We start from the raw sequence: 13,448 nt of genomic DNA, 5'->3' as shown, positions 1-13,448 counted from the left end.
ATGCCGTCCCCTCTGGGCGGCACGAGGAGGTAAGGTGGGGCGGGGCCAGGGGATGCTGAGTCCTCAAGGGGAGGTGGTTCACTTCTTTAATCATCGAATGTTCTGAGAACCTGGCAGAAAGGAGCCCTTTTGTGTCTGTCTTTAAATGGAAGTCACTGAGGGCTTTCCCACTAACAGTTCCCTGAACTCGCCCCCCAGGCCTGGGTCTCGCGGACGAGGGCCCAGGGGCAAGGAGAAGATGCTGGAGGCCCTGGTGGGTGGCTGCTGGGCTCTGAGACCCCCGGCCCGGTTTTGCTGTCACGTTCCAGTGGCTGGGCCGCTGTATTTGCAGAGACCTTCCAGGCGAGCTTCCTGGTGTTGGCAGTGACCTGCGTTTGCACTTAGGATGCTTGCTGAGGGGCTGAGTGCCCGAGAGTGGGTCCCCCAGCTCCGGGTGACGTGGCTGTTCCTCTTAGGGGAGACAGAGTCTCAGACACGCTGAGCTTGGGAGGGAGGTGGGCGTGGTCTGCAGATGCTTTGCATTTCACTTCTCTGCCTCATCCCACATGCTTTTGGGGTATTCCAGCTCCTCTGGTGCCCACCTCTCCACCATCCCCACCCTTCCCTGTGGGCCCTGGGGGCCAGCAGAGATGGGGAAGGGTCCCAGGTGTCCCCCTCCCTGTGGACATTGTCACCACACTGTGAAGAGGAGGCTTGCAGGCTGGGGTGAGATCCCCCCATTAGTGTGCCTAAGCTGGGTGTTGCCAGTTCTCCAGCACCCTGTGCAGGTGAGGCTGCGTGGGAGCCCCAGGGTATAGGCTGCCCATTTGGGTAGCAGGATGGTTGTTCTGACACAAAGCTCAGCTTAGTGGTTGCTCTGAGTGTCCCAGGCTCATGGGTTCAGCTCAAAGTCCTTGAAGGAAGGGGTTCCCCAATCACTGCAGCCTCACTGAGTCCTTGTCCCCACAACCCTGACATGGACCGCCAAGCATGCTTGCTTGTTGAGGGACAGAGAGGGAATAACCCTGGTCAGGGCAGCCAGGCTGGCAACCCAGTGGCCTTGGGTGGTCAGAGGAGAGGTAGGAGCAGAGCTGAGTCTCTGGCAGGATGGGCTGTGGGGTCTCAGCCTGTGATGGGTTTAGGCCCAAACTCTACTCAGTGACTTTAAGGTTCTGGGTGACCCCTGATTTGGGGGCATCTCCCCAGGCTCTCATGGCTGCTGGGGACCCCAGCCCAAGGCCGTGGACTCGCTGGCTGCCTGGCAGTGGGTGATGGCTCTGAGATATTCGCCGGGGCCTCTGAGAACCTGCCTTTCTGTTTGTTTTGGACTCAGTTCTGTGGGGAGCAAAGAACCCTGGGAACCGAGCCCTGAGGATCTATGCCTGTGGGGTTGTGTGACCTGGGGGGGCTGCGTGATCTGTGGGGGCTCTATGGCCCTGTGGGGGGCTGTGTGGGTGACTCCCACCCAACCCTGATGGGACCCCACTTGCTGATTAGGCAGCAGAACTTTCCTGCCCCTGCTGGTGGAGACGGTGCTGCCTCCCCTGGGGGATTGAGCTCTGGGCACCGGCACTTGTGGGGCCAAAGGAGGGGCCACCGCAGGCCCACAGCCCTGATACTTCCTGTTCTGTCCTATATTTATTTCCATCTATTCTGATTATTATTTTCTATCCTATATCTATTTTTCCTTGCACCAGCAGTCTGTTAACAAGGCCCCCGGGACCCAGCCGCTGGAAGTGAGGGCCTGCTGTTTCTCAGAGGCCCCGCCTGCCCCCCCCCCCCAATGGCTGCGTTCAGCTGGACAGTCGAGGGACTGGAAGGCCCTGGATAGCCCTGTGCTCACTGGCTCTACGCGAGGTTGCCTCAGTTTCCCCCCACATGGCCTTTCTCTTCCAGCAGTACAATAGCTTCCCTGGGTGGCTGTCTTGAGCAGGGTCTCAGGTGAGCAGAAGCAGACACTGCAGGATTCTTAAGGCTGAGCTCAGGATCGCGTAGCATCACTTCTAGCACATCCTATTTGCCAAAGCTACACCCTGTCATTCCTGATTCAATGGCAGTAAAATGGGGGTTATCTTGATGGGAGGGTGGAAGGTAGGTGGTGGGTGCGGGACAGGTGTCTGTGGCCACGTTTCTCCTCTGCCACATCCTGTAGGTGGTGACAACGGTGGCCTTTTCTTTTTCTAGAAGAAGCCCCTGGGTGCAGGGTGGCCCACACTTCTCCCCTCTGTTATTTGAGGGATGTCCGGCACCCCGTTCCTGTTTCTTTCTGATTTGGCCTCTATACGGATAGCTCTGTGCTCCAAACTTGCTGGCCCATGGCCTCCACCCTGCAGGGATGGGGTCTCCAGTGCTGGGAATTGCCCCTGGCCTCAGGGAGACCTGCACCTGGCCTGGAGCTGATCCATCTGTGGGGGCACTGGAGGCCAGCTCCTCACTGCTTTTTCTCAGGTCACTGAATGGGGAAGTGGTCTGGATGCCTGTTTCCTGAGGATGCAGCCTTTCCCACCAGTGTGTGTGTGTGAGTGTGTGTGTGAGTGTGTGTGTGTGCAAGTGCGCACAGGGGAGCCCTAAGAAACTCTTCAGTCTTGTCCTGGGCCCCTGATAACTAAATGCTCCCTCTGACCTCACGCCCTCGGTTTGTCCCCAGACCCCAGAGTGCGCTTGGGGCTCAATGAGGACCCAGTGAAGGGACAAAACGTGGATAGATGAGCAGTGACTGCTGCTGGGGGGGGCGGCTTTAGCTGATGATGTCAGATCCTACGCATGAGCCCTAGGTGGGGGCCCTGGATCAGCAGAGGAAGAATTTGTTCTAAGAAAGCCTGTGGTTGGGTCCAGAGACCAGAGGATAGATGGAGAGCTTTATAACGATTGACCATTGTGTGTGTGGTGGGGGGAGGGCAGTAGCCCTTTCCAGTCCATTCTGCTTCCGAGAGAGGCTGCTGAGAGAGGGTGGGGCAGGTGACCAGGTGTGGCCTGGGGCCTCCTGGATCCTTCTACCTGTGGTGCTGGATTTTGGGGGGTGACTTGTAAGCTCCAGAGATTAGGCAGCTGTTTTTCTAGATTCCAGCTAAAATTGACTGACCACTGAATGATGGTCAGACACTTGGTTCTATGCCCTTTTTCAGCCCTACGGAGCTGGTCTGATGGGCCCGCAGGGGTGTGTGGAATCCTGGGTATAAAACCACCGTGAATCTTGCTCAGAAGCTGGCTGTCTTGACTTTATTGCTCTCAACTTTATATATTTTATTGGTTGGTATCAATCAGATGCCCAGCAATTCTTCCTGAATGACCTGGGAGTGGACCCACCCTGGGTACACTCACCTGTCAGCCTGCGGCTCACTGGGGCCTGGGCCTGGGGGCCTTACACTTACTCCTGGCCCCCAGTGGAACTGGACCAACGCCACATCCGGTTCTCGGTTCCAAAGGCAGGGAGTTTGAGGCTCCTGAGGATGCAGGCCACCTCCCAAAGGGAAGGGGGTGCCACAGAGAAGTGTCGGTTTGAGTGGCGAGGTTCTTGGGGTTTGAGGTGGCCCCTTCCAGCTGAAAGCACTTGGAAGCACAATTATTGGCTTTCAAATTTTTTAGCAGCTGAAGTAATTTAGAATATTTTAAAAATTTACTTTTTTAAACAGCTTTATTGACATGTAATTCACATACCAAACAATTCACCCATTTAACGTTGTGCAACCCCTGGGCTCTTGTTCAATACTGAGCGTCTGTGAGTAACTCCCGGTATCAGGACAGGCCTGAGAGGGACTCCCTTCCTCGGCCCTGAGGGTTGGTCAAGCACACAGGCTCCTCTGGGCTGACCACACAGCTGCCATGTTCCCCAGTTGCTCCAGCCTCTGTGGCCCTACTTATCCCATGGGCGGGCATTGGGACCAGGGGTCTTTTGGTAAAGGAAGAGCCTCTTTAGAAACGGGGGGGTTCTCTGGCAGAGTTTATGGTTCTCACTGGGCAGCTGCGAAGAACTGAGACATATTCGTGCTGCCTCAAGGCCAAAGGGGTTATTGCAAGTTTCAAACAGATGGTCAGTGTGGGCAGAATCTTATTAAACTCCTCTGCAAGGAGCCAGGAAACCCGGAAACCTGCAGTGTTTGTGGGAGGGAGTTTTATGGTGGAACAAAGTGACGCCCGGGTGGGATCGGAAGGGACCAGCCTGGTGAACGTCCCAGCAGGGCCGTAGACCATGCGGCTCCGAGGCGCTCAGGCACCAGGGGACAGCACAGCGCTTCCCTGGGAGGGTCTCCTGGGTTCAGTGGAAATGACTAGCACAGAAACCCTGTGACCCTATGCATGACCCTGTGGCCACAGTGTGACCTTCCAGAAGGGCAACCCTTTGGGGTTTAGAAACTTGTCCCTTCTCAGCCTGGCGCAGGCTACTGGGCCCCCAGACCTGTACACCTTATTGGGGCTCCTCTTCTCCGCAGCCCCCCACCTGCTCCTTCTGTTCACTTCTGCACCTCAAGGGGTCCCTGTGCTACTGCCCACAGGTCACTGCTGCCAGCTGACTTGGGCCCCACCCACTGCTGTTCCATTGCTTCTTAAGGACCAGCTATTCCCACTTGTCATAAGGACGGTGGGGGGGAGTTGGGGAGGGAATTACTTGGAGCACAAGGCTGAGGTGAGGGAGGAAAAGCGTATCGAGTGTCCATATTATTGTGTGTGCAGTGTCCACAGTGTGTGCAGCGCGTGTGCTTTGTGTGCATACTGTCCACAGTGTGTGCAGTGTCTACAGTGTGTGTGGTGTCCCAGTGTGCTCAGTGTGGATGAGGCAGGGATAATTATTGGGTGCTCTGCGTCTACACCCCTGTGTCTTTGAGACCACAGTCTTGGGTGAAAAAGTGAAGGCATTCAGAAATATAAATTGGCAGTTATGCCCTGGCTGGGCGGCCCATTTAGTTGGAGCCTGGTCCTGTATACCAAAAGGTTGACGGTTTGATTTCTCGTCAGGGCACGTACCTAGGGTTCGGGTTTGATCCCCAGATAAGTGGGTAGGGAGGCTACTGGTTGATGTTGCTTTCTTGCATCAATGTTTCTCTTTCTCTCCCTTCCTCTGTCTCTAAAATCAATTAAAAAAACATATCCTCAGGTTAGGCTTTTTAAAAATTGGCAGTTACAAAATAGTCACAGAATGTAAAGTCCAGCACAGGGAATAATATTTTGCTAACTGTGTATGGTGCCAGGCGGGTACTGTAACTATCAGGGGGACCACTTTGTAAAGTATATGATTGTCTAATCACTATGCTGTACACCTGAAACTAATACAGAACAATATTGACTGTAAACTGTAATTGAAAAATAAAATTTCAAGTTCTTTTTTTAAAAGCCACAGTCTTGAATTAGAGCTGGATATGTGGGTGCAAATCATGCAGGACTCTGCCTTGGTGTGTGTAGTTCTCAGCTCTGTGACCGAGAGGACCCAGAGCAGTGAGCACCCCCCGCCACCGATCATGGTCCCTACCAACAGGACTCAGGGCTTCTAGAAGACGTGGCTGGTCCAGGCCGGGGCTAGGAAGTGAACAAGACAAGCCTGGAACACCTTGTCATACCAGGCAGCAAGGGCGCCACCAAGACAGAGGCATCAGATTCTAAAATAAAAGGTGACAGGTGGCCTGGTAAAGTGACTAGATATAGTGTACATTAAAAAATGTTTTTCTGTTCTAGTGATAGAACTGGAACTTGGATAAATATTTCATTTACAAGGGCAACAAAAACTAGCAAATCAAAATAAATACAAGGAGAGGCACAGGACCTATGTAACAAAAGACAATCTGGCTATCAAGAGAAACAGACCCTGGACACACAGAGACAGCATTTCCCACGAAAAGGCAACAATGTAACCAAGTCCAGTCTCTCCAGCTCCCACCAACACCCCCTCATTTCCCTTCCTGGGGCAAACCCTCAGGGTCTCTGGCATCAACTCGAGCTTGCCCCTCCCCACAACGGTGCCACTCTGTCCTGACCTGATTCTTTCCACCGGACGTGCTTTGCTGGATGTGTCTTGGCTCTTCCAGCCCTCCAGGAGGCTTCCCCACCTGCCCGTGGGGAAGGACAGGGAAGGACACCGATGCTGTGAGGGTGGGGACAGGACAGCCTGCTGGTTAATGTGGCTCTGGGCCATAACCCTCTTCTCCAGTGTGCGCCTTCCGGCGAGGCATATGGTCTTCCTGTGCCCACTGGGTACCAGTGACCTCTTGGGACTCCAGGGGGTAGAGCAGGTTGGGTATCGAGATACAGGGGTACTTGGTGACTGCAGGACAAATCCCTGGACACATTCTCTCTGGACAAAGGCTCTGTGCACGTTGACTAAGAGGTCGCGAGAAGTGTCAATCAGAACACCAATGACAGGGAGGGACAGCCGTATACCATGGGGCACCCCTGTCTTAGCCTGTCTCTTCCCTGATCTAGTCAGTGTCTCCCTTGGGTGTCCCAGCCCAGGGACCATTGCCTGAACCCCACCTGCTGAGTTCCTGGCACCCAGGCAGTCCCTCTAAGTGTCCCCTTTTGTGGGGCTCCTCCCCTTCTGCGGGAGTGGAATGTCAGGATATACCTCCTTTCGGCCCCCACCCCAGATGTGCCTCTGGCGTGTGAGCTCAGGGGTCTTAGTCAGGCCAGTCTCTGGGCACCCCATGACCTGCTCTCATCTCAATCTGTCGGATTCCTGACCACTTTCCTGGGAATGGATATGCCTCTTGGCTTTTCCTGGCTTTGGGCAGTGGGTGGTGTGGCAGGGGGGCTGAGGGGCAGTGGAGTCTGATGATCCATCCACCCAGGGCCAGCATAGGCCACACACTGTAGGGGTGCAATAGGAGCTGCTACCTGGAAGGTTGCTGAGTGGAGGTGGGTGGGCTGGGCAGCACTGGTCCCTCCTGTGCCCCTAACTGGGGGGCTCACTGGTTCCCTTGTCCACAGGTGCTTCTGGACCCTCCTCCTCCTGACCCTGATCCTGTTCCTGCTGGCCGGCCTCCTGCACGTGGACATCAAAATGTTCACACCGTGAGTGCTGCATTAGGTGCTCCCTCCCAGACCAGTGCAGGGCCCCAGCCTGCCTACCTCCAAGCATTGGCCAGTGACCTGGTGGGTCACACTGCCTGGTTGGGTGGGCCCTTCCTTTTGGGGACTCATTAGCTTCCTGAGGTCCTCCCAGTGAGTCCTGTGGGCAGTGAGGAGGGCTCTGGGAGGGTGGAGACTGGGCCAGGGCTGGGGGTGTCTTGGGGGGAGAGCTGCTGTGTCCAGAGGGAGACCTTGTGCTGGGAGGCAGGGCTGGGGCCCATGGTGGGTCTGGAGAGATCAGGACTCCTGCTACTTGCCTGCCAGTGGTGTGTCCTCTGTGAAGCCCAGGGTCTACCTGGATGGCCACACAGGCCCAGCACCTTAGCCTGGCTGCTGGGAGGGTTTTGTGGCCCCAGGCCACCTCCCTTTGTCCCCACCCCACCCCTCTGATTGGATCTCCATGGGAGATGGGGGGTTGCCAAAGTCCCCGGGTCTCTTTGCCAACCCCACCTCCTCACTGTCCCCAGGGCCGGTGTAGGTTCTAGACCCTGTACCCCCACCCTGGGTCACTCTTACTGGCCCTGCTTTGGGGCCCTGCTGCTCCAGACTGGAGTCCACAGCTGGGTGGGCACCAGCCTCCACTCTGGCCCTGTGGTCAGGTCAGCCCATCCTGATACTAAGGGTCAGCCAAGAAATGCTAGACATGTGGCCCATACCACAGGGCCAGAGCCATGCCAGGTGCCCTGGGAGCTAGACAAGAAGTTGGAGGCCAAGAGGGGTGCCCGGGCCTGGGGGCCCAGCCTGTGGTACATGGGGGCCAGATGGTGCAACCACTTAGGAAGAATCTTCTTTGTGCCAGTGGGTCCTCGGGGGCTGCAGGGTTGGGGGTGTCTCTAGGTTAGGAGGACCACAGTGATGGGGCTGGGGGTATAGGGTTGGGGTGTGTCACCACTATGGGGAATGTGGGTTGGGGAGTTGCTGGGCTGGGGGTCATGCAGTTAGGGGAGCAGGTTGGGGTTGCTGGGTTGGGCTCTCTGAGTGGGTTTCCGGTTGGGAGGGGTGGTGTCCCTCACTGAGGGCAGCATGCTCTCCGCCCAGCCTGCTCAGGGGCCAAGCTGAGGGGCCGCCCATCACCAACGTCATGTTCCTCAAGACGCACAAGACCGCCAGCAGCACAGTGCTCAACATGCTCTTCCGCTTCGCCGAGGCGCACAACCTGTCGGTGGCGCTGCCAGCCAGCTCGAGCTTCCACCTGGGCTACCCCTGGCTCTTCCAGACCCGCTATGTGGAGGGCGCACAGCAGGACGGCCCGCAGCAGCAATTCAGGCAATTCAACATCATGTGCAACCACCTGAGGTTTAACCCAACAGAGGTGAGGGGGGCGGGCCCTCTGCAGGTGGGTGATGGGGCGTAATGGAGAGGAGGGCTCAGCCCCAGGCCTCGGATTACTTTGTGGCTTTTTAAAATTTTTATTTGCAAATCATTTATCTGATAAAGGGACCAACATCCAGAATCTATAAAAAACTTCTACAAATCAACAATAAGAAACACCCCAATTAAAAACTGGGCAAATGACTGAGCCATTTATCTAAAGAAGACAGTCAACATCATTAGTCATTAGTCATTAGGGAAATACAACCATTAGGGAAATGACCCTGGAGGGAGGGGTCACGGCCTGGCCACTGGAGAGACTAAGGCTGTGCGGGGGTGTACAGGGACCTGGCTGAAGGGGGCTGGTAGCGGTCCATCGGAAGATCCTGCCACCCGCACCCTCCACTTCCAGGGGCCTGCGGTTGTTCTTGGAATCAGATGTGGGTGCCCCACGTCTGCCACCCTCTCCTTCTCCAGCTTCCTCTTGGCTCCCAAACTGCTCAGTCTTCCCACCCCAGGACATTTGCACATACCATCCCCTTTGGTGTGATGCTCTTCACACCCCCTCCTGTGGGTCATTGGGTCTCAGCTTAGAAGTCACCTCCTCCTCCGAGGAGGCTTCCCTGACTTCCCTTCCAGGAGGGAGAGGAGGAAGTGGAGGGAGTTTGGGGGAAGGGAGTGGCCAGGTTCAGGTGTTTTAGGATCATTTTGGATACTGGTGGAAAGTGGCAGTCAGGGGAGCAAGGTGGCATGGACAGGGTGCAGGGAAGCCAGTGGGAGAGTCGGTGGGTAGGGTGCAGTGGGCTGGGGGCTGGGGGGAGAAGAGGACACCTGCCCCCTGAGTGTCTGGAAGAAGCCAGGAGCGTCACCAGCCTTCATTCCGTCTCCACACAGGTGCAGAAAGTGATGCCCAACGACACTTTCTACTTTACTATCCTCAGAAACCCCGTGTTCCAGCTGGAGTCCTCCTTCAGCTACTACAGAAGGGCCGCACCCGCCTTCAAGGCCGCGGCGAGCCTGGATGCCTTCCTCGCTGCCCCGCACACCTACTACAACCAGAGCCTGGGCCTGAGCAACGCCTACGCCAGGAACCACATGTGGTTCGACCTGGGCTTTGACCCCAACGCGCCGGTGGAGGAGAGCTATGTCAGCGCGCGCCTGGCCGAGGTGGAGCAGCGCTTCCAGCTGGTGCTCATCGCTGAGCACTTCGACGAGTCCATGGTGCTGCTGAGGCACCGGCTTCGCTGGCGGCTGGACGACGTTGTCTCCTTCAAGCTCAACTCGCGCAGCCAGCACAGCGTCACCAGCCTGACGCCAGAAGGCCAGGAGCGCGCCAAGCGGTGGTGTGCCCTGGACTGGCTCCTCTACCAGCACTTCAACCGCACCTTCTGGGCCTCGTTGCTCACCCAGCTCGGCCAAGGGCGGCTGCACTCAGAGGTGGCCCAGCTGCGGGCGCGGCGGGGGGAGCTCACAGCTCTGTGCCTTCAGGACAGCGCGCCCAAGAGCAAGACGCAGATCACTGACCGCAGGCTGCAGCCCTTCCAGTCGGGGGAGGCCGACATCCTGGGCTACAACCTTAGGACCGACTTGGACAACGAGACCCTGCGCATGTGTCAGAGGATGGTCATGCCAGAGCTCCAGTACATGGCCCGCTTGTACACCCTGCAGTTCCCCGAAAAGCCCCCCAAGAACATCCCCTTCCTGGAGGCGTAGCCCTTCCTTTTGACACCAGTCCCTTTGCTGTCATCCTGGGAGGCCCTGGGCCTCACGCTCCTACTTGGGCTCCTGGGGCATCAGGAGACCCAGCCCTGCTGGACCCGGGTCTTCTGGGTGAGCATCTATAAAGACACTCACCAGTGATCTGCCCTCGTGGTGAGGGCCCCAAGTCTAGGACAACAGGCGCACATGGCGTGTGAGGATGTGAACACATTCATCAAATAGGAAAAGTCTTACAAGGCAGGGACGTGAGGAATATTTAACTACATGTCAGCACAATGCCCACTGGAGAGAACACCTGTGGACTCAACACTGGTCAGCAGGACAAGCCCAGGGAATGTGGAGGGGCCTGGGCGGTGTGGCTGTGGGCTCCTGATGGAGCTGGAGTGGCTCCCCTGCATCCACCAGCCATGGGGACACAGGCTAGTCGCTGAGAAGCTGGCACAGCACCAGGGGCAATGTTTTGAAGATGGCGCTGGCACCGGGGAGCTGGGATTGGGGGCAAGGGTCTGGAACGCTGAGCTTCCCATCTTTGGTGGTAGGAGGCTTATTTCCCACCAAAGAATGGTTTTAGGTTGAGAAATGTTCAGATTGCTTGCAAGATCAATGGTGGAGGGTCAGTGCTGCAGCCCTAGTTGGGATTACCTCCCCCCACCCCCACCCCCAGTGTCCAGTGAGGGAAAACACCTGCAACAGGAGCTCACCCTTGGCTGCCGTATAGATCGAGTTGAATGCAGTTCCAGAAGAGGGCAGCCTGCAGGTACCCTTGTTTGTTGTTCATGGGGAGGGACTTAGGATGCCCTGCTTGGCAGGACATGATCCCTGGTTGCTTGGGGGCCCAGCGGTTAGAGTGGGGTGCACACACTCAGTGTCATATGTCCTGCACCCTTCAAAAAGTGGGGTGCCTGGAGTACTGGAAAAACAGGGCTGTTCTCACATGCTCAGCCTGGCCTGCCTGCCTGGTGTTGGGGGACCCCTTCCCTTCACCTCAGGGCCCGCAGTTCAGAAGACTCTGGCAGCTGTGCCGGGCACTTGCTGTGGGTATTCCTGTGTGTAGGTGTGTCCGCACTTTTCAGGTGAATCAGCATTTCAAAGAAGGGGAAACCCCCAAAGGATAAGAACAGGCAGGAGCTCCCTTGGACACTGGGAACTGTAAGATACGAATTTTGAGGACGTGGCCATTGCCTCTCCCAGGAGGGGTGGGGGCTCCTTGATGAGGCTCAGAGACGTCTGTACTGTGATGTGATGCTGGAGATCTTTGCACTGTTGCGTCGTGGGCTGTTGGTATAACACAGATGAGCAGAGTGTGTCTGTAGAAGGGGAGTCACAATTTGGGGTTTCTAGGACAGCTCCAGCCACCCAGAAGACCCATCCTGTGAGCAGTGTGCCTCTGTCTTGAAATATATTTTGCACCTGATTGAGGGCCGAGCAGCAAACCTTGAGCAGAAAGCCTTTGTCAGTGACGCATGCGTGAGAGGCTTCTGTCCTGTGCAAACCCTCACCAGCAACAGAGGGATGCCAGTGGAGAGGAGCCCTGGAAGGGAGATATGGTCAGGGCCTCGTTTGTGACCAGGTGCAGCTTCTATGTATCGGGCACCTTTCATCGGTAGAAAGGTTGGGGAGCACTTTCCAGCCATCTCAGGCCTTCTCCAGCACCGGGCCACTCCAACAGTGGCAATGAGAGCAGGCAGGTTTTTCATGGTGGAAAAAGGCATCACCAGTTGGCTGCCAGCCACAACCATAAGTGTGCTCGATGTCAGGGTGCCTGCCCTGGAGGAGAGGGTTATGAGTGTTGAGAATGTGGGACAAAGCTGTTCTCATTCAAAAGGAGCCTTCACGTGGGAGAAAGCGTATGAATGTAGTGATTGTGGGAAATGCTGTCGCTGATAATTTCACCTCATTGAACACCGGAGAATTCACCCTGGAGAAAAGCTTTAAATGTGGTGGAAATGTTTTATTTCCTCGCTCAGTAGAACAACACCGGAGGAGACCCGGGGACCCACTGACTGTGCCTGGAGCTTGACGTGGGGAGCAGTCTTGTGGAACTGAGCCTCACCCTGAGGGTTCTCACTAGTTGCAGTTAGTGCCAGAATTAACTGAACTGTAGGACACCCAGCTGTTGTTGCTGAGCTGCTTGGTGTGAACGGAACCCACACAAACGTGTGGTGAGAGTCGTGTGAAAGTAAAGGGGAAACACAGGAGTGTGTTTGCAACCATACTAGGGGCAAACCTTTTTAAAGTGTTTTAACCCACACAGCAGGGTAAACGACAGAGTTGCCTTTGAAGCAACATTTAAGGTTTTTTAGTGCCATGGCTTCTGATAGGAGGACACTCTACACGGCAATACCACTAGGTGACTTTGGCTCTTCAGGAAAACCCTGGTCCAGTTAAGACAGGCAAGTAAGCCAGGGAAAGTAGAACAGGAAAATTGAGACAAATATTTAAATGACCAAGCAGTTCACAGCCAGCTAGTAAAACACAAAATCCTATCTTCCGTAACTAACGACACCTGAGAGTAAATGGTTTACACGTCTTCCTAAAAGACTCAACTCAGAGAGAGCAGAAATCATCAGTACAATCTTTACCAGCCACACCCAAGGATGGACGCAGTTAAAGAAATAAATCTCATTTTGGTGCATCAGCATAAATCTGATGAATATTCCATTGAAATCCTCTCCTAGGCCCTTGCCGGGTAGCTCAGATGGTTAGAGCATTGTCTCAATACGCCAAAGTTGTGGGTTCGATTCCTGGCCAGGGCACATACAAGAAGCAACCAATGGTGCATGAGTAGGTGGAGCAACAAATCCACGTTTCTCTAATTCCCTCTCTCTCTCTCTCAATTTAATAAAAACAAAGAGATCCTCCCCTAAACTCCCAGCCTTTAAAACACCTGAGACAAAGAACTGTGTGAGCTTTTCTTCCTGGGAGCCCACGCCTTACCCTCTTCTTCCTCGGCCACCGGCAGGCCCCTCCAAGGGTCCCCATGAGACTTGCCACCAGGGCAGCAACGGGCAGCAGCAGCTCATCCTGGGCTAACCCCGAACCCGTGTCCAAGGCCCCTTTCCCCTGAGGTTTCCCTGAGCTGACAGCCGCCCCGCCTTGGCTCACGGATTTCCCGTAAAGTTCCTAGAGAGCTAAAGTGGCCCCAACTAGTCTCTCTCCTGTTGCTGCTTCTACCCTAAGCCCTTCCTCGTTTCACTGTCCCCAGCTTTAATGAATGTCCTCTCAACCCCCCCCCCAAATATTAGAGGATATATTGCAACCAATTTGAAAATAAAAAACAATATATATTTGAACTCTGAAAAAGTGACCTCCAGAAAACCGAATAGAGACAGGGAGGAAGAGGAACTGCAGGGAGCCAGGGTGAGCTGGGGACCGCCCACCCT

At 55.5% G+C, this 13,448-nt stretch overlaps 1 protein-coding gene across 1 annotated transcript; it reads left to right on the top strand.

Annotated features, from left to right (window-relative positions):
* GAL3ST2 (galactose-3-O-sulfotransferase 2) lies at positions 1 to 10,059 on the top strand (the record flags this gene model as incomplete). The annotated part of the gene is made up of 4 exons (XM_081142850.1): positions 1 to 29; positions 6,895 to 6,978; positions 8,074 to 8,347; positions 9,241 to 10,059. The coding sequence occupies 4 exons, from the start codon at positions 1 to 3 to the stop codon at positions 10,057 to 10,059; spliced, it is 1,206 nt and encodes a 401-aa protein (XP_080998976.1).
* Positions 10,060 to 13,448: the final 3,389 nt, after the last annotated feature.

Source organism: Miniopterus schreibersii, assembly GCF_964146895.1.
Source record: "Miniopterus schreibersii genome assembly, chromosome: 7".
Taxonomy (NCBI): domain Eukaryota; kingdom Metazoa; phylum Chordata; class Mammalia; order Chiroptera; family Miniopteridae; genus Miniopterus; species Miniopterus schreibersii.
This window is presented reverse-complemented; position numbering and strand designations above follow the sequence as displayed.